The 21,211-nt window shown below is 41.7% G+C and overlaps 2 protein-coding genes across 2 annotated transcripts; one reads left to right on the top strand and one right to left on the bottom strand.

Annotated features, from left to right (window-relative positions):
- Positions 1-11,055: 11,055 nt before the first annotated feature.
- rhov (ras homolog family member V) lies at positions 11,056-14,488 on the bottom strand. The gene is made up of 3 exons (XM_038727774.1): positions 13,832-14,488; positions 13,353-13,411; positions 11,056-12,979 (listed from the first exon to the last, which is right to left on the bottom strand). The coding sequence occupies exons 1-3, from the start codon at positions 14,034-14,036 to the stop codon at positions 12,533-12,535; spliced, it is 711 nt and encodes a 236-aa protein (XP_038583702.1). The 5' UTR covers positions 14,037-14,488; the 3' UTR covers positions 11,056-12,532.
- Positions 14,489-14,715: 227 nt separating this feature from the next.
- vps18 (VPS18 core subunit of CORVET and HOPS complexes) lies at positions 14,716-20,827 on the top strand. The gene is made up of 9 exons (XM_038727773.1): positions 14,716-15,147; positions 15,276-15,417; positions 15,635-15,726; positions 16,193-16,446; positions 16,713-17,066; positions 17,231-18,493; positions 18,678-18,887; positions 19,032-19,268; positions 19,933-20,827. The coding sequence occupies exons 1-9, from the start codon at positions 15,045-15,047 to the stop codon at positions 20,227-20,229; spliced, it is 2,952 nt and encodes a 983-aa protein (XP_038583701.1). The 5' UTR covers positions 14,716-15,044; the 3' UTR covers positions 20,230-20,827.
- The last annotated feature ends 384 nt before the right edge of the window (positions 20,828-21,211 follow it).

Here is a 21,211-nt window from a genome sequence, read left to right as displayed (position 1 = left end):
AAAACTCAGTGAGGCTTTCTTTAGCCAGAGGTGTGGACTGTAAATTACCCCAGTTTATAATAGGGCTGTAATCGCACATTTACTTTTTATGGCTCACCTCTTGTATTCCTGTGGATATTTTAAACTTAAAAAAATACATACCAAGACATACCGAACTCCTGTTGCCTGTCCTTGTACTGCTGGTTTTCATTAAATTTGTTTTATGTAATTCTTGTAGTTCTCGGTGGATGTGTTGAATCAGCTTTCAGTGTTTTGGGTGTAGGAACCTCTGGGTTTAGTGGGAGAGGAGGGATTGGACTCCTCTATTGAGATGGGGAGTTGCCCCTTTACCACCTGCTGTGCACACAAACACATGCGCACACATTCAAATGTACTCACTGTTCAAAAACATAATCATGACACATTCAGAGGTTATGACTGAAGTTAAAGGAATAGTTCAACAGTTTGCTCTTATTCGCTTTCTGGTAAGACGAGAAGATCAATACCACTTTTATGTCTGTCTGTCTATAACTTTTACTCCGAGGTACCTAAGAGGTCTAACCAAATTAATATAACATATATATATATATACACTGATAAAGTTTGCTTTTCTTGTACGTTGAGCTCTTGGCTGACAGATCCGGAAGGAAGAAGGTGTCCCAGCATTGTTTGAAATCTGTCCGTTTATCCTACTGGTTCATACAGGCAGGTGTAACTTGATGTCTGTTTGGATTTGAATCTCAAAAGATCCCTCCCTACCTCACGTCATTCTCCCTCTACTGAACACAGGTACACAGTGTTGTGGTCTTACATGGAAGTGTGTCTTCCTGTGGGACCTGTATTTACAACACCTTGCCAGCCATTTAAAAAATGTATAATAAACTTTTTTTTCCTTCTAAAGTTAGTGGACATTTTTGTGTTACATTTTGGGCAGTGCATGTGTCATGTAATAATGTCATGTAATCCATATCAGTTTACCCTGACTGTCTGTTGGTCATTAGAGCTACCTTTGGGGGACTCTAACTTCAGAACTTTTTGTTCTTCTCCCCAGTGTTCAAAATGTCCTTGATCACCTCTCCAAACAAATGTGTCTCTTTGTATACTCTGTGCACCAAGCAAGGACAGGCTAATGCAGCCTGTAAGAAGAGAAAGCAAGCTATAAGACAATAATATACTTAATAAAAACAATATTTGTTTATACAAAATATAGTGAAATCAGCTGTCTATAGACCTTAACAATACTATACTATTTACAGAAAACAGAAACTATTCATGATCAACAGTGCTCGCCCTCCTCTGCATTTAACTAGATTGTTTTATCTAGTTTAGTGTACATTATTGACAACGGAAGGACAGATAAGACTGAGCTGCAGGTCTGAGGATAAGACTGGTCTGCTGTGTGGCATTGCACCGGGCTTGGTACAAAGGAACGCTTATCAAACTCTCTGGAACCTCTTTAGTAACATGAGTCACTGATTCCAGTCCATGATAGGAAATTAAATATGTCTAATCCTCTACTCTTTTTGGATTATAATCTAAGGGTCTTTGCAGGCTTACATTTACCTGTGTACCACATGCGGTACAAAAAACAAAAAACTCCCTTCTATCTTCTAACTGCTGCTTGGTGTCCATTTAGTCAGAGGAATATTAATTTCCATTGTCGTTAGAGCCCAGATAAACCACTGTGAGGCTGTTTGACAAGCGTCTCAAGGAAAAAAGACACATTTGTTATATACAATTTGTTACATATCAATATACATCCAATGACTTGGATATTTATGTAATCCATCAACCCTGTAACTAAAGGCAGTGACATTGTACTGCTTTGGTAATCTGCAACCAGTGTGATTCATTTTTTTTCCTTCAGGGAAAGACTTATTTGCTCAGAGAGCAGCTTCTTTCCTAGGCAGGAAAGTCCAGCGGTGCCCTTCTTCTTTCCTCTCACAGCGGATATTGTTGAACCTCATTGTTGAGGCTGCCAAAATGTATTTACCCAAGCTTTAATCACCTCAACCTGCCACTCAGTGAACCTTGTCAATGACACTGTTAATATGACTTGCTGATCCTGTTGGAGCTTTGGCAAAGTGACAGCAAAGCTCCCTCCTCCTGTGCCAGTCAGTTTGAATGCTTTTTTTTTTTTTAAGTACAATGAAATAAATGAAAGCAACTTGTCTCAGGTCACTCCTCTTGCAGAGTCACCTGGTAGGTGTGAGGTAAGTGAGACAAACTTCTAGTCAGACCAGCTGGCAGCAGATAAGAGAGCGGGAAGCCTGCTTTACAGGTCTGTCAGGGGGCTTACAGCAGAAAGCTACCTGCAAACACACATCCATTTGCTCTGTTTGTCTCCGGAGGAAAACAGCCATGCCATTGTAATGAGTGCGTATGAGCATGTGGGTTTGTGTATGTATGATGGCAGGTCTTAACTGCCATATTCAAATCCTCTGGCCATGTCTTTGCTTTTATTGGTCTGCAAAGAAGTGATTTGATTGTCCCTCTGTTGTGTGTCTCCTCATTACATTGCTCTATTCCCACTCTCATCAGTCATATACCATTGCTGTGTGATGACAGCTCCTCGGTTTCTTAACTATCAGTGTTGCCGCAGTGTCTGTGACTGGAGACTGAGTTAGAAATAATGTGGTTTGCATAAAACTTAAAAGGCAATGCATTTAAAAGGGCCATTAATAAACAAATGTGACATTAGAGAGGATCTTCTAATTCATGGAGTGTTTGTTTAGTTTATTTTTCATTATAAATCATGCTGAAGAGGCCGCCATCTTGTCTGATTTTGGTGAAGTCATTTTATGCTGTAATGCTTTTTGTAAAACCTTGTTTTTTTTTTCATCTCTAACTTTTGTGTCAGTTATAATTGCGAATTATCCCAACACTGGAAACTCCGCTTAGACAGCTTGTAAAAGTAATGGCAGAGCTGTTTCCGTCATGTCTCATAATAAATAGTCATGCACAGGTATGTGTGTCGTGGATAAGTACAGTATGCCTGCTCAGTAATCAGCTGTTGCAGAGATGCAAATTTTTAAGATGCTATGTCACTTGTTCAGAAGTACCCCTATGGTTAGCACGTAGCCTAAAGCTCTTGCTCCACACGTGAAATCAAATCACATGTAACAGATAATGGACAGGGTGAGTGAAGGATATAGTCACAGTGAGGGGGTGGTGATGGTGCAGTGGATAAGACACATGCCTTTGGTGTGAGAGACCTGGGTTCAAATCCACTGTGAGACACCAATGTGTCCCTGAGTAAGAGTCACTTTGGATAAAAGCATCAGCTAAATGTAACAATAAATGAAAGATAGGGACATTGTCAAGGTTACAATGAAAAACGGTGCTCCTTTATTGATAATTAACCTACCAGTAGTAGAGCAAATCTGTTCTTTTACTGTTCATTTTAAAATAAAAACTAAATTTACACATATGAGTTAAGGAAACACTCTTTTCTTTTCCTAAACACTCTTTTACAGCTCATGAAAAAAAACTGATGTTTTTGAGCTATAAGGTTTGCCGTGAAAGACACTTTATATCATGTGCTTATCTTAGATTTACAAACAATCAACGGTGAATAGGAACTCTTGGAAGCCCAGCAGGAATTTTATATTACGTCATGATGAATACCTGACACATCCGCATTGTCCCAAAACACCTTGCGTCTAAACTGTTTTGCTATCATATCTGAGGACATCTCTCCAGACAAACAGCATGGAGTGCAGGAGTGTTGCTGTGTTTTGCTACTGTGTCAGTGTTGATCTACAGCTTCTTCTTGTTTTCCTGAGGTTACGGTCAACAGGCCTGCTTTATGTCACTGCAGTTGTGTTGACACGGAATAAATTAACACTGTTTTCCTAACGTCACAACATATACACAACGTTCTGTAGAGCTGTGTCTGTATACTCTCTTTATTTGAGTTGCCTGCTAGTCTTTTAGCATCTTTGGAAAAAAAACAGCTACCTAAGTAGCCTACATGGAAATCCCACATCTTATCATATCCAATCTGTATCCTGTTTTGGTTATGTATGTCCCAAATTTTTGATCATCACCGCTACAACTATAGAGAGGATTAATAGTTAAAAATGGAAAAGGGAGTTATTTCTGGGAATCAGAACTTTCTGTATGACTAGCCAGCAGTGGTGGAAATTAACTATTTACTCAAGCCTTTAATCTGCACCGTGCTTGAGTTTTTTCATTTTATGCTGCTTTATACTCCTACTTACGGAAGCCCTAAGCAGTAATCAATTCAAACATTTTTTTACTCTGTTTTCTCGTGATCTTGAGATAACAAAATAGTAGTTTAACATAGTACTTTAATAGTCATTTCATCATATGTATGAGTGTTACTGGTTAGCTCAGTTAGTAGAGCACATTAGTCATACTCTTATAGTTGTGAGATCAATCCTCATTTTTTAAAAATCTTTTTCATAATCCTCTTCAACAAAGCTCTTATGAAGAGACTGGCCCACATCCATCACCCTATGAACTGAATCATTCCCAGGCAGAGGAAATTCCTGTGCTTCTCATTCAGGGGAATCCATTTGACGTTACACATTTCCTGACGGCTATTTTGGAACCTTTGAAATAGCTCTCGGGAAATGTGTGATTGGATTCCCCTGAATCTCTTCATAACAAAGTTGTTGAAGAGGATAATAAAAAAACACACAAAAGAAGAAAAGAAGTTGTTAAGAGCAGGAATCAAATCTGCAATCCTTGGATTATATATATATATATTATATAATGTTGTGGTGGCAGCCCGGCTGACGGTGAGTGTCCTGGTTTTTTCTCCTTTTTATCAGTTTTTCTGCTTTTTTCCTTGGTTTCCTGTTCTCTGCCCGCCTCCCTGTGTTTTCTCCCCTGTGTGCTCTCTCTCTCCCTCTGCTCCTGAGCCCAGCCAACTACCTGCACCTGCAACTCATCAGCCACCTCGTCAGCCTGCCACACCTGCCAGTAATCAACCTCATCCCAGCCTGTATTTCAACCCCGGTTTTCCACACCATCCTCGCTTGATCGTCGTTGCTCCATACCTGGTGCCACTTCTGTGTTCAAGTGTCCATGTTTCTTGTTTTTTCACACTTACCCTGTGCCTTGTCGTTGTCTTCCCTAACCTTGTCTCTCTGTCTGTCTCCCTCCCAGGTACACTCACCGTCGTCCTCCGTTCGGCTGGGCTCATCCACTGGCCCACTCCTCTTCGGACTTCCCTCACGGCGTCCTCCCTGTTTCCTCTGCCCCTGTGTTCCCCGGCTCCCTGGTCCCCTGACCCCTTGGTTCCCCGTGCCTGTACTTCCCCGACGTCCTCCTCTCCCTCCACTCCAGTCCCTCTCACCCTTTTTCCCTAAATAAACCTCCTTCCCTCAGAGTGCTGCATTTGGGTCCTCTCTGTCCACACACCACACCCCCTAACTAACTATCTATCTATCTATCTATCTATCTATCTGTATATGTATGTGTATATATCTCTATCTCCTAAGCTAATGTAATGTTCAAAAATACTGATTCCTATGAATGTGAACTCATGTTTTTTCTCAAGCAAATAAAGGCACCCCTACACAGACACACTCCTTAGATGGTGACACAACAGGCTGAGTAAGCCGATTTACTGTGCTCTGAGTAACTGGACAGCAACCAGTCACTTTCTGCTGAACAAGTGTACACACGCCTTATTGTTCTCTCAGAAAGTTGACTGAAACACACTATCTATTGTCATTAACATCAGAGTACATCATGTGTCATACTCATTAATGTCTGCTTGCCTGTTTTGGGGAAAGTGTGTGTATATGTACATGTACCGTTTACCCACAGTACTTCATTTTGATTGTCATGTATCATTTAACTGTATACATGTGTATTGGTCTCTGTACGCGTACACGTGTGTATCCACACCAGTGTAGGCGGGGGTACATGGAACAACAAGGGTTTTGTCGATTTGCATCATGCCCTCACTTGCTGCTGCCACCATGTGTGTTGTGTGGATGTCACAACACCCCCTGCCTCCCTCCTCTCCTTACCCCCTCAACGCCACTGTGAGAACACCTCACCCCCTTGATTCCCAGACGTGTACACACCCAATGTGCAGACTCACAGCCAATCAAATCACACACTTCCCAGGTACAAGTAACACTCAGTATTAGATCCTGAACATGGTTAACTGTCACTTTTCAAAAGTAAGAATCAAAAACACTGACACAGTTGTATTATCTGTTCATCTCCTTTCGGCTTGGCTACAGATTAAGATGCGGCTTGATAAACTGCGTGAAACCAATCTCAATGTTAATGCTTGATGGGTTTATTTTTGTATTTACTGTAACTGTGACATTACAAAATATACCTCTTTATACAATAGAGAAGCCAACACATCTTAAATCTAACCCGAATATATTTCAATATGTCATACTATACTGGATTGTCCTACCAAAGCAATTTAATATTAGTATTTATATTATATTTAATTTACCATATTACTTACTTAAAATGTATCTTATTTTTCAAAGAAATTCCTGTTCGTGTTTTGGCTAGTGAAAACATATAAAATATAGGCTATCTGAATTGGCCAAAAATCACTCCCAGGAACACAGTATTCTTGCAAAAATGGTATGCACCTCCACCAGTCTAATTTTACATCCTGACGTTTGTCACAAAAGCAAACCCTGTTTTTAGCTGCACATTTAATATCCACAACCACTGTGTATCTCACACTTGATAATGATGTCTAGTTGGGTTCCCCTCCAGCCAAGACATTCAGGGCTTCTCACAACAGATAGCTGATGACAGTTTTAATTCAAATCAGAAGGAAGGTGCTAAGATCTGACAAGGATGACTACTACTCTCCACTCTGGTAAGATAATACAGTCATTTACACGTGATCTTCAAGAGAATGGGTTGTCAGACCTGCTGAGAGGACAGTGTGTTGAAAAGACTGTGACACCTTCAGTGAGTAAACCATCACCTAGACTTTCATCAGATTGCATCTGTTGTTCATCATAGAGGCTAGCTCACACTTACAACATACAGGGCTTGATGGTTTCACAATAAAAAAGATCAAGTTATGTTGTACAAAGAAAATCCAGCATAATCTAATTTATTTTTAAAAGTGGTCTTTTGGATGAATTGTTAAAGGAATATGTGTCTACTACACTACTATAACCAAATTTAAGAAGGTTTTTGCAACATTAAAATATTTATTTTCATAGCAGTAGTTAACTAGTAGCCGTTGTTGCAACTGTACTGTACCAGTCGTACAATTAACCCTTCATAATGTGCATGACTTGCAGCACTGGTGCCCACACTGTTAAGCACATTAACTTCTTAGTACTGTTAGCCTGTACCACATACTGCTTATGGCGATATTCTATCATTTGCACCTATTCTAATATTAGTACTTGTAACATTGCAGGTTCATGCTGCACAATGTTGTGTCTGTTGGTTGCTGTTTTCTTTTGTGTATATTGGGGCATCACATGTGGACTCTGTCTGTGACTAGTTTTTATGTGTATTTCCTTTTTATGTGCCTCCATTGCCAATCAGCTTGGGATAATAAAATTAATCAACAAAGAAGTGTCACAACATGATTGTGAATTCAGTGAAAGCTGCAGACGTTACACACCAGTCATCCCTATTTACACCACAAAACACAACACTTCACATCTGAGCTGTGGAGAGCTGGTGGTGTCCTGAATGTCTTCGGGTCGTCAGTGACAGAATGAGTCCTGAGACGGCTTGTTTGAAGTGCTAATCACCTCACCGTTCCTCGAGTGCAATACACGCTCTTCAGTTGTTTCATCTCAAAAGCTGGATGTACTTCAGCTGTGCACGACTTTGATCATGTGTGGTCATTGATGGTCACTCTGAAGTCACTATGTCCCTTGATGACTGCAGATTAACATGAAGGGAAAAGCTGGCAACATACAGTAGAAAGAGCATTTTACCATCCCTGTGTATTACTCAACTGCATGAATGAGCCCAGCAGATTCATGGAGGCGAACTAAAGCTGTTGACTGTGGGACAGAAATAACCGTTGTTGCCTCCAGGCACAGTCACAGCCAGGAAGTGGGACGATTCTCACACCGAAACTGACAGTTTATGTTTTGACAGAATTTATGAGAGTTTGTTTTTTTTGTTTAACTTGCACTGTTAATGTGACTGACAGGTTGGCTTTTGTTATGCAAATGAACTCTAATTGAATTACCTGAGAAATAGGGAAATAGTACTTATATGCAATTTAAACATTTTATGGCCACAACATGAGTTTCAGCTCTGTTTTTTCGTGTTCATGTTTCCCCTTAATTCTGAATTACCCAACCATAATATCACACACACACACACACCTTACACAGATTTTCAGAAACACACAACCAGCCAGTAGGTGAAATACAATAACAACAACAAATCACAACAGAGAGTTTTTTGTCCGTGTGAAAGAGACGCTGTGAGCCACGCCAAGTCTCCCCCAAAGCATAACTGTTCAAACTGCCAATTTGGATGACCAAGGAGCAGCAGTAGTGAGCCAATAGGCTTTGTCCTCGGCCAGGCAGACCTGTCGGTGCACCTGCTGATTCCCAGGCCTCCTTGCCAATCTTCGACTACAGTGAAACCCGGCAAGAGTGAAACTGGCCCTGAGCCAGGGGAAGAGCTGGTTGACTACTTCTGACACAATCACTAAAAGCAGGGGATCCTAGGGAGGAGGCGAGGACCAGCCCTGTGTAGAGATAAATAAATGACTAACCATGAGAAGAGAAGGAGAGAAGGAGGAGAAGGAACAGTTCACTGAACTCCTGGGAACCTAAAATCCTAAACCTAAAAACATGGCCTTCACGATTGCTCAATGAGTGCACCATGACTGCACAACCTGTATGTGTCTTCACTGCATTATGCGTGACTGTATAAACTCATGCATTTAAGACATGACATTTTTTTAATTTATTTTGTTCCCCATGTTTTGCCTTTGAATGAAAGGTGTAAAAACAGCTTCAGTGGAAAATAGTCCAAAATAAGACATGGCATTTAAGTGTTTCTCAAATGAGTCTCGTGACCTGCCTTGACAGGGCTGCTACCTTTGATGTTTATAACCATAATGCTCCTGACCTTCCCCTGCCCTCACACAAAGCTGAACATCCCTTACTTTCAGCAAAACACATACACACACGTGGCAAGGCATCATAACCTTTTGATTAACAGTGATCATGCTTGAAAGTGTTCCCTCGACTCCTTCTGAGGAGACAGACAGCTGTGGCCACCAATAGTTACCAGTTCTCAGCAATTAACCTGGTGAATACAATGTTATTATTACTGAAAATGGATAAAAATTTGACCCAACTCGTAATAAAAAACGGTGTTGTGTTGTGTTGTCTGTTCCCGTTATATAGTGTCTCCCTTCCCTGAAAATAGTGTTAAGCGCTGCCCTCCAAGGTTGGGGTTAAGGCTTTAGTTAGAAGTGAAGTTAAGATTATGCGTTGTAGAGATAGCTGGTTGTGGTTAAGTTAAAGATGGGTTGAGTTTAGGCATCGCAGAAGAGGACTTTTTGGAGTTAAGGCTACGGTTAGGTTCAAGTTAAGGTATGGGTAACACACTTCAACACATCACCGGAGATGATTCCTTTAACCTGCATTAGCTGTTCATTCAGCCCGTTGGGGGCAGTGCAACAAGCTGTAAACGAGACATTAACATATGATTCCTTTTTAAAATAGATATTGTGAATGTGTTAGCAAACAGTAGCTTATTTACACATTGAGCAGACGCAGAGCAACATTAGCATTCATTTGAAGTTGTGTTTCTGGCCAAGTGATGTTTTTAAGTCCAGTGTTCACCCTTGTTTTAGTTCTGTTTGGGTCTTCGCCAACTTCTGGGGTAAATATCTGGTTCTTAAGTTGCTACATGAGCCACTATGTTCACCAGCTAGCCACTAACTTTGTTTACCACTTGGTGCTGGCAGGTAGCGCACATTGGGCTATTAGATATTTTTCACTAAAACAGCTGCTAAACAATGCTGATAAAAGTGGTAACAGCGAACCGGAACAGTTGAGTTCCAGGCTGAAAAACCGAAACCATGATTTGAAAGACACTAAAACTTTACATTATCCAAATCATTTGATCCACTGTTAACTTTAAGTCCTTATATACAGTACTTTTGACATCCGTCTTAGAATCGCAGTGGATCAAACTTTCCAAACCTTCATGGCTACCATCAGCTGGTCCATGAGGGTCAAATCAAAGTTCATCATGGGTCTTTCATCAGACGAAGGATGCCTTGCTTTAACCCATTAATAACAGTTGGTCAAACAGAACCCTGGCACATGCCCGTGCGATGGATGGCACACTGACTAATGGCAAACAGATTGATGTGTTGTATCCTCTGGCTCATCTGTGACTCATCCACCCTGCTCAGAACAAATGCAATGCAGAGCTGTCAGGTTCACACGTTTTTTTATAACCCATTCTCCACTCTGTCTTGATCTCTTTTCCTGTCATGTTTACTTCACTTTGCTGTACAAAAAATCCTCTGTCTATGTATGTTTCTCAAACTTAGGTTAAATACAAGCATAAAAGCATTTATGCGGTTTTCACAGTCACTCCCCTATCAGACAAATGTCAGTGACACTGTCAAGTTTCATAAACAATGTGCACACTCCATTGTTGTGATAAAGCAGCACATTGCTACTATTTACTCTCAATCAGTGAATGTGACTCAATCACTGATTTGAATGCCATTCTCCCATGTACCATAGCCCCTTTGAAAGAGGCACAATCAGACACAGCAATCAGTCACAGCATGGCACTGCCAAACCCCATCAGCAGTCATGTGGATTGTATTAGAACTGGTCAACCCAAGGCACAGCTGGAGGTTCGAGGTTACTTATCATATCCTTGGACAGAGACGGTTCAGGAAAAGTACCTGGTGTGGTAAGTAAGATTATTCAGACTCCCTGCAGAGGACAGGGCTCACTGCTTTTTAATGATTTTGGTGAATCTTTTAAAGTCTTCACTGAATGTAAAGTAGTCAATACAATCAGACTTGATTGTGAATTGCCAGGTCATAACAATGCCGGCAAGCTGTTCTAAAAATATACGTAACACTGAAGCTATAATTTGCACTTCATTTATTTGCATCACGTCACTCCGACATGTAAAAAAGACACACAGGTTAGAGAATGTGAGGGTAAATTGAGAACAAAATGTAAAAAGAAAAATAGGTTGTGGAGTACATTAATGCATTTAAAATCCACATCTTATCTAATATTTCATATACATAAACATGACAAATTACCTGTTTTTACAAACAGAATAATATACATTTAGCTGACTTCCACAAGAAGCATAGTAAAGCCTCGCCCTGGCTCTGGTCACTTGTATATCCATCAAAATATGACTTTTGCACATGAATCACAGACACAAGGCTTTAAGTGTATTACTTTACACTTATACTCAAGCAGAGGCAATTTAGCGTCCTCTGTACCCTGTACACAGCAGGAGATAAGGAGTGTATTGAGCATATAAACAAAGAGGGGCGAATAAAAAAAGCCAGGCTGAAGGTGGTGATGGGTGGATCCGCAGGGTGGAAGTTAAGACTCCAGCAGAGCTTGCTTTTACAGATGCAGATTGATGGGAGACGGGGACAAAGAGGCAAAGGTTACTGCTCCCATGCAGCCTTTTACCTCAGGCAAGAGGATTTTCAAACAAGCTCCTGTGCATGTGAGAATTAAGACAGTTAAAATACATTTGTTCCTGATTTGTCACAAACACATCGTCCTGCTGTTTTCCTTCCTCATAGATGTTAAATCTGTTGATATAATTCCAATTAAATGTAAATGTGAGGGGTGAGAAGATTGTTAGTCGATGAACTTAAAGATAAGAGAAAACCCAAACCGGCCAGTGGCGCTTTCTCACACAGGTAACAATGTGGCACCTCGCACCGCAACCTACAGCTGCTGCATATAAATAGGCTGGTGTAGCCAGACAGCAGGACTACAACAGAGAAGTGGCTAACGCCCATCTGCTCAAACACAGACCCAACACTTTCTGTTTCTCTCTTGCTTACTTTAAAGGCTGCAGCTGGTGGTAAAGCACAGCATGCAAATTCACAACATTTACATCATGGCCTGCCTTCTCTCTCTGTCGCTGTATAGTGGGCAACTTGATATGTGTGCCTCCATTAAAGTCTCAATCCACTGCCCTTTTCTCTGAAGTGAGTCACGAGTGATGCTTACACACAAAATCATACACACATTTTTTATATATAATGTGTTTTTTTCTATTTGCCTGGAACAAGAAAACATTTGGATATAATGTAAACAACACTGCAGTCCAGACCCTGGCTTAGAATGACCCACAATCCTCTCTGCTGTCTCCGCAGATGTAAGTTTCCAATGCTCACTGTGCTCACTGTGTTTTGTTTCCCTTGCACCATTTGGCATCCCAGAGTAAAATAAGCCAAATACTTAACAGGGAAAGATGCTGAACTGCCACAGATCAGAGATGCGACATCAAGCGAAAGAAAAAAAGATTTAAATAAATTAGAGTTTTGTCCACAACCCACAGGGTTAACAGTTTGTTTCTGAGTTCAGATGAAGCAGAAGAACTTCTTCCAGCTGTATCTGGAGAAAGCTTTAGTGCGCCTGTCAGAAAACCTCCTCTTCTTGGTCTTGCGGGCTTTGTTCTTAATGGCAGCAAAGATGGCCGCATCAAATGCCTCCTTCAGGTTCTTTTGGGTGAGTGACGAACACTCTATGTAGTCTGCAGCCCTGATCTTTTCCGCCAAACTCCGGGCCCGGGAGCTCAGAATGGGCTTGACATTAGATCGGTCCAGGTTGATGAGGACGTTCACGTCTAGTAAGAGGTCCGATTGAGTCCCAACAAGAACGATGGGCGAGGATGGGTTATGAGCCCGGATCTCTGACACCCACTTCTTGGTGATGTTCTGAAATGAGATGGGGTTGACCATGCTGAAGCACAGGAGAAAGACGTCCGTGTGGGCATAGGAGACAGCCCTGAATTCATCAAACTCCTCCTGAAAGGAACATAAAGACAGAAAGCACAAGTTAGTTTCAATCAAACTGTGTGCAGACATGATCAAGGAATAAGTGACAGAGACTGACTCACTAAAGTGTCAGGAAAATATCTTACTGAGCACACGTTGGATTAAGCAGGGATGTGATTCATAACATTAAAAACAATAAGTATATTATATTAACAAAAGGGGATTTGATGTTATAATTTTGTGTAACAGATAGATTATCACTTGACACAATTAACTCAAAATCAGAAAACATGTAAGTATTTGGGACTACATATTCAATATTAAAAATCCACCTGTAACAATAATATGATGATGTTATTTGTCTACATAATTCACTAATATGATATTGAACTAATAGTCTTACCTGTCCAGCAGTGTCCAGAAGCTGAACTTTGACCGGAGATCCTTCTACTTGGACCTGACCTGTTGGAAACCCATAACATGAATCAGTCAGTATCAATTTAGTTTCAGACATATTTCAAAATACGAAAACATTTTAAACATCAAAATCACACTTTCACAAACCTACCTAAAATGCATGCAAACTAATTATTACTAATATTATTATAATTAAAATGAAGTCTACATATGTAAAAGTTAAGTTAAGCCCTTCAAATGGTAGCCTATCTTTTGTCTGTATCAGTGACACACACTAAAATCTCTTCAGAATAGCATATTCAGACTTGTATTTAAAAATTATGGCATATTGACTTGTAAGCAGTGACAAGTCCAAAACTCCCCCAATAACCTCCATATACCAAAATTGTAGGCTATTGTGAAATTAGAAAAAAAAATGTGAAAGGCAAAATAAAAGTAGGCTACAGGTATTGTATGATCACTCACCAGAGAAGACATCAAAGCCAGTCTGTTTGTATTCTGTCGGGTATCCATTGGAGGTGTAGCTGACAATCATGCTGGTCTTCCCGACGGCTCCGTCTCCGACCAGCATACAGCTGATAACACCGGGCTCCAGCTCATCCTCCCGGGTCAATCCGCAAGCGGAGGGGACTCGGGACTCGTGGTAAAAGTAATCCATGTGAGGTGGCATGTCGAGCTGCACATTCAACTTTTGAAGCAGACTCTCCTGCTTTCCGAGCTCCGTGAGACTGGATGCTATAGAGTCAGTGGAGGGGTCCGTCTCTCACATACCGCCGGGCCGCCTATCCTGTTCTGACTGACGGGTTACATTTGTGGGGCTGGAGGTTTGGCAAGTTTGTATTCACACAGGTTGTGATTTGCATAGACACTCCCACCGAGCAAAGAGAGAAAGGGGATAGCTTTCTACATAGATAGCTAATTGTTTTAGGCCTATTGTTTTTTTTTTTATGTATTTTTATTTCTTGGGTGTATTTTTAAATAGCCTAGGCTTTTTTATTTATGCAAGTAAGTTTAATTTTCCGGTATGATACTTGTTTTCCTGCCACACGCCCAGGGTCTGCAATACCATGGTTATACTGCTTTGTTGTTTGCAAATACATTGTTTACTAAAGTAGCCTACACAAACGATAGATTAGGGAAATGGAAATGTATTATATACATTAAATAACACCAAAGTACATTAAAACTTTACTGAGTGAAAAAAATTATTGTCACAGAGGCACATAGGAGTTTATTTGTAATATTTTTCAATGCTGCTAAATGCATTACATTTAATAAAAAATCACTCCCTCTACGTTTGGGCGAACAGCGACCCCCTGTGTTGGAGACAAGCACCAAATGTGATCACATGACTCCTTGTGTCACCTGATTCTCCGAGTTCACCCTGTGTTGTGTAGTCGGAAGCTTAGCTAGCTGTTATGATACAGATTTATTATATTCCAATGTTTGCTACAGAGTAAGACATTATATTGAATATATTGCTTCTCAATTTAGACGCATGCGTACGTTAGAGAGAAAGTACGCTTGTGTGCCCTTAACGGGTGGACTTTGTGATAGCTAGCTAGCTGTGTAACGTTAACCATGTCGTCTTAGGATTGTTTTAATTCGCCAGTCTCTTTATCTAGTTGAGCATTCGTTTGAAGGTAGTAACATACGGTGGAATAACGTACATTCAACCATGGCTTCAATTCTCGATGAGTACGAGGACTCACAGAACACCAGGCAAAGTGCGCAGCAGCACAGCCGCTTGTCAACGGCCAACATCGGGATAACCCACTCGGGTAGGTCGCCCTCATCTGCAAGGATGCTGTGGCGTTATTGTTTCTTTTTAGGAATGTTAAACCGCACACTTTTTTAAATATTGCAGCCATTTTGTTGACTCAATGCTTTCACTTTTCCCCGACGGCAGGCTTTGTGAACGTGAGACTTGAGGAAGAGAAGCCGATATTCAACAAGCAGAGGATCGACTTCACACCGCCTGAAAAGATAAACCATCTTGCAGTCTGCAATAATCAGCTATGCATGAGTCTGGGAAAGGACACCCTGCTGAGGCAAATAACATCATCATACGCACTTAAAACGCTGTGTTAATGGTCACTAATGTTTGCGTGGTTTTGATTGGATTACTCTGATTTAATGGCTGTTCTCCTCTCTGATTAGTACTTATCTGTTGTTAGCCATTGCTGTTTGTTGGACCTTCTAAAAGAGTTGTGAATGCAGCTGACATGAGCTGTTGATACTAATGTTTCATGTTCTGTTTTTATACAGGATTGACTTAGCCAAGCCCGATCAACCTAATCAGATTGAATTAGGAAGGAAAGATGAAAGTAAAGTGCACAAACTTTTCCTGGACCCCACTGGTGAGAAAAGGCACAATGATCATTCAGATTATCATTTGAAAACATTGCTCATATGCCATAATAAAACAACTAAATTAAAGATTGTGTGTTTTGATTATACTTCATGTGAGTATGTCTTATATCATATGATTATCTCCAGATTTGCTTCAGGTTTTTAAATTAAATTGATTGTTAAGACTTCAGTCTTTAGCCAAAGGACTGTATTTATTGGGTATTCTGTAGTAACTCATAAGGTACAGCAACATGGGACTATTGCTATCCACAAAGTACTGCGTACTACCTGGTATGGCTTAGCTTGGATTAATGTGAAATTCTTTCAAACTGCATTTTTTATGTGATGAAATTTAAAAATGTCTCAGAGACTGCAGCAACCCTTCAAGCTGTCAAATGAAACGGCGGCAGTGTCATGGTCATTTGACTTAACAACAGCAGCAGCTATGTCCTCCTCCATATTTTCCCTCTGCAGGCTCCCATCTGCTCATCAGCCTGAGCACCACCAGCGAGTGTCTGTACCTCAACAGGAACACGCAGAAGGTGCGCAATCTGTCCCGCTGGAGAGGCCACCTCATTGAGAGCGTGGGCTGGAACAAGCTGCTGGGCAACGAGACCAACACAGGACCCATCCTGGTTGGCACCAGTCAAGGCATCATCTTTGAGGCTGAGATCTCTGCAACTGAGGGGAGCCTGTTCAACACCAATCCTGATCAATACTTCCGACAGGTCAGAGCATGTGTAGTCACACCCGTTATGTATGGTGTGTAGTATGTGTTATCAAGTTTCAACACAGTTGGTCATGTATACACAAATCTTTTAAACTCATCCAACTACAACAATATCTCAAAGTGCAAAACTTTGCCATAAGAATGTAGATGTTGTGTATATACTATGTTTGGTGGTATTTTCAGGTTAATCAAAAACAGCAGAAAATACTGACCTACATATTATGTTATGCAACTCAACACCAATGTATTTTCTTCCTGCGGCAGGTCCACTCCCTGGAGGAGGATGGGAGGCCTGCCCCAGTCTGCTGCCTGGAGGTGGAGAGGGGCCTGGAGAACAAGTACTTCATCATCGCCACCACCCGCAAACGCCTTTTCCAGTTTGTGGGCAAGGTGGCCGAGGGGTCAGAGCAGCAGGGCTTCAGCTCCATCTTCAGCCAGAACCAGGACCTGCTGCCCAGTTTCCAGGAGTTTCCGGCCAACATGGGCTACAGCGAGATCACCTTCTACACCTCGAAGCTTCGCACCTCCCCCAAGGCGTTTGCCTGGATGATGGGTAATGGAGTTCTTTATGGTCAGCTGGACTATGTCAGGCCTGATTCCCTGCTGAGTGATGTGCAGGTAAGTGTGTGTGTGAGAATATTTTTCATTCAACAGATCTTGTTAGCTCAAACAAATGCATATCTCAATAATGTTTAGTTCTCCCCTCTCCGCATTCACCTTTGTTCTCTTTGTTTTTGTGTTTCAAATACTTCCTCCATATTTCTTCCCTTCCAATCCAACAGGTATGGGAGTACACCCAGGAAATTGACCTCAGTGTCAACAAGCCCATCTCCATTGTGCTGACACAGTTCCACTTCCTGTTGCTGCTCCATGACCGAGTTAAGGCCATCTGCACTCTGAATGGACAGGTGGTATATGAGGATGTGTTCCCAGATAAGTTTGGCACCCTTAAGAAGATGATCAAGGACCCAGTTGGTGGGCTGGTGTGGATCTACACTGAGCGGGCAGTTTTCCGGTACCACGTCCAGCGCGAAGCCAGGGACGTTTGGCAGATGTACATGAGCATGAATAAATTTGATCTGGCCAAAGAGTACTGCCGGGACCGGCCCGAGTGCATGGACATGGTGCTAGCCAAGGAGGCTGAGCACTGCTTCCAGAACAAGCGATACCTTGAGAGCGCCAAGTGCTATGCGCTGACACAGAACTACTTTGAAGAGATAGCACTCAAGTTCATCGAAGCCAAACAAGAGGAAGCCCTAAAGGAGTTCTTACTGAAGAAACTGAGTAATTTGAAACAGAGCGAGAGAACGCAGATCACCTTGCTGGTCACCTGGCTAGCTGAACTCTACCTGAACCGGCTTGGCCAGCTGGAGAGCGACGGTAACAGCATCATTTTCCAGGAGACCCGTGAGGAGTTTCGCAACTTCCTCAGCAACTCCAAGCACAAGGAGTGCCTGTACAACAACCGCAGCACCATCTACGACCTGCTGGCCAGTCACGGCAACGTGGACGACATGGTCTACTTCTCAGTCGTTATGCAGGACTACGAGAGAGTGATATCCCACTACTGCCAGCATGACGACTACAGTGCTGCTCTGGACGTGCTCTCCAAGCACTGTGATCAGAAGCTTTTTTACAAGTTCTCCCCCGTCCTCATGCAGCATATTCCCAAAAAAGTAGTAGATGCGTGGATTCAGATGGGCAAGCGGCTGGACCCGAAGAAGCTCATCCCGGCTCTGATGAACTACAGCCAGATGGGCAGCACCCAGCAGATCAGTGAAACCATTCGATACATGGAGTTCTGTGTGTACGAGCTGACTGTGATTGAGGAGGCCATCCACAACTACCTGCTGTCGCTCTATGCCAAGTATAAGCCGGACTCTCTGCTGTGGTATCTGGAGCAGGCGGGTACACACGCCTCGGAGATCCACTATGACTTGAAGTACGCCCTGAGGCTGTGTGCCGAACATGGCTACCTCCAGGCCTGTGTCCTGGTTTACAGGATTATGGAACTGTACGAGGAGGCGGTGGATCTTGCTTTACAAGTTAGTGATGTTATTTTTGGGGGGTCAGAATTGCATGTGAATAAATACTATTAACAAATAAAATATCAATCTGTATTTTTATTGTTATGGATACATAATTATCCAGATCATTGGCAAGAATCTTAGTTTTTAAAATCTTTGACAGAATTTGAGTAACTGTATGTAATGTATTTATCGTCCACAGGTGGATGTAGACTTGGCCAAGTCATGTGCAGACCTGCCTGAAGATGACGAGGAGCTGAGGAAAAAGCTTTGGCTGAAGATCGCCCGGCATGTGGTGCAGGAGGAGAAAGATGTGAAGAAAGCCATGAACTGTCTGTCCAGCTGCAACCTGCTCAAGATTGAAGACATCCTGCCCTTCTTCCCAGATTTTGTCACGATTGACCACTTTAAGGTCTTTATCAAAGTATTTCCTTTCTGGTTTTGGATATTAATGAGAAATACACAGCTTTTTTTCTTCCCATTTTGGAGGTGAACCTGAGTGTGTTTCTTTCTTCAAGTGAATGTACTTTATCATCTGTTCATTGTGGCTTCTCAGGAGGCCATCTGCAGCTCCCTGGAGGAGTACAACCAGCACATCGAGGAGCTGAAGCAGGAAATGGAGGAGGCCACGGAGAGCGCTAAACGTATCAGAGAAGACATCCAGGAAATGAGGAACAAATACGGCGTGGTGGATTCTCAAGAAAAGTGTGCCGCTTGTGACTTCCCATTGCTCAACAGGCCCTTTTATCTGTTCCTTTGTGGACACATGTTCCACTATGACTGCCTGTTCCAGGTAACTCTCCAAGGCTGCTTCCAAACTACTTTTTCAGTGTCAATATCTGCCACTGCACACACCACATGTTCTCTTTTGCTTTTCTTTAATTAATTCACAAACCGTCTAAAAACTATTATCATGTTTGTCTTACTTCAAAAGATACATTTAGGATACATCTCCCATGTGACGCTTTTTTGCTTACGGGTTGTCCATCCGTCCCACTCTCTCGAATGCACGTTTCAGGGATGCCTTGAGGGAATGTGGCCACAAATTAAGTGATTTCATTAGAATTTGGTTGTCAAATGTCAGACAGCATGTCAAATGACCTCACAAAACATTTTTCTGGCCATAACCCAAGAATTGATATTTCACAGTTGGTCGGACAGTGAATTGGTGACACTTTTTGACTCATAGGTCAAGGTCACTGTGACCTCAATATGACCTTGAAAAACAAGTTATTGATCATTTCACTTAAGGGTCATAGAGGGGCTTTGCATCTAAAAACACCAGTTGAAAACAGAAGCACCTCATTTTATGTAGATATACACTAAGGATCCATCTTTAAATAGAAATCAAGTTCATGTGTTCCTTTTTATCCAATACATCTATGATAAACCATTATGAATCAGTTCAACAATGTATTGTTGACTGGAATCAATCAAATTTTTCTTCTACCTTCTAGGAAGTGACCCCTCACCTGACGCCCTATAAGCAGAATCGTCTGGAGGAGCTGCAGAAAAAGCTGGCTTCAACCACGCAAACGTCCAAGTCACGCCACCGCCCAGCGCCCAAGGACGAAGGAGACACTTCCAGCCTGGGAAAGGGCAATGCAGGCACAAGCCGCGAGCAGATAAAATCAGACATGGATGACATCATTGCGTCTGAATGTGTGTACTGCGGCGAACTGATGATCAAGTCCATCGACAAGCCTTTCATTGATCCACAGAAATTTGAGGAGGAGAAATCAAGCTGGCTATGAATAAGGCCTCCTCATCTCTCTATGTGAAAAGACGTGACAGTCCACCTTCTATATGTCAATGAAACTGCACCATCCATAAGACTGAGCCATTCAGTGGATACAGACATTCACCTGATTGCCTGTTGGTAGTGCCTACTGCTGAAAACTTTATCAGTTTCAGTTCTCTACAGAAGACACTTATTTTGTTGGCAGTATTTGAAGCAGATTTAAAGACCTTTGTATGGAAGTGAGTAGTAAAAGGTGGACATTGTGGGCAATGATACAAGATGAGGTGGTGATGTAAAATATTGCCAGGGATGTACAGTGCATACAATGTGCCTGATCGTCTGATTATACCGGTAGAAAAGGATTCAAAAGCTAGAATCAGATATAACTGCACTATAGATCTGCTGACTACATTAGGTCATGCACCTGTTTTGTCTATTGAAAACATAATCTGCACTTAAGACAATATCTGTGATTCCTTAGTTCAGTTCAACCACTCTGCTCTACAGCTCTGTGTTTGTCTAACAGTGTGGAGCAGATTAACAAACTGTTATTTCATGTACTCGATGTTTTGCAATTCATTTATGGCACATTAAAGCTTCAGTCAGTACTATTCTGGTTTAAAGTGTGAATAAATATTAATTATGATTTATTAGCTGTACTGAGAGAAATTAATACCCTTCATCACGGTTCGATTAGGGGGTATCTACAGCTGCCTGGAGGAGTACAAGAAAATCAGCACTTAAGGCATGGAGAACTATACTTTCGCAGCATAAGAGAAAATGGGTAACTCAGGGTTTGGGTGTAAGCCTTGATATAACAGGAAGATTTTAGTTTAGGCCACTGTGACAGCAAGCATCACAGTTTGGATCCTGACCAGCCTCATGATGAAAATGAATAATCATTACCACTATAAATTTACTATAAATGTTCATACATTTTAATTTGTTAAAAACATCTTGAAGTCGCTGTCAACACTAGACACAGAATAATGTTA

Source organism: Micropterus salmoides, unplaced genomic scaffold (assembly GCF_014851395.1).
Source record: "Micropterus salmoides isolate LMB-PRFRI ecotype aquatic unplaced genomic scaffold, ASM1485139v1 Ms_hic_scaffold_18, whole genome shotgun sequence".
NCBI lineage: Eukaryota > Metazoa > Chordata > Actinopteri > Centrarchiformes > Centrarchidae > Micropterus > Micropterus salmoides.
The sequence above is the reverse complement of the archived record's forward strand: the minus strand, read 5'-3'. Positions and strand labels throughout refer to the sequence as shown.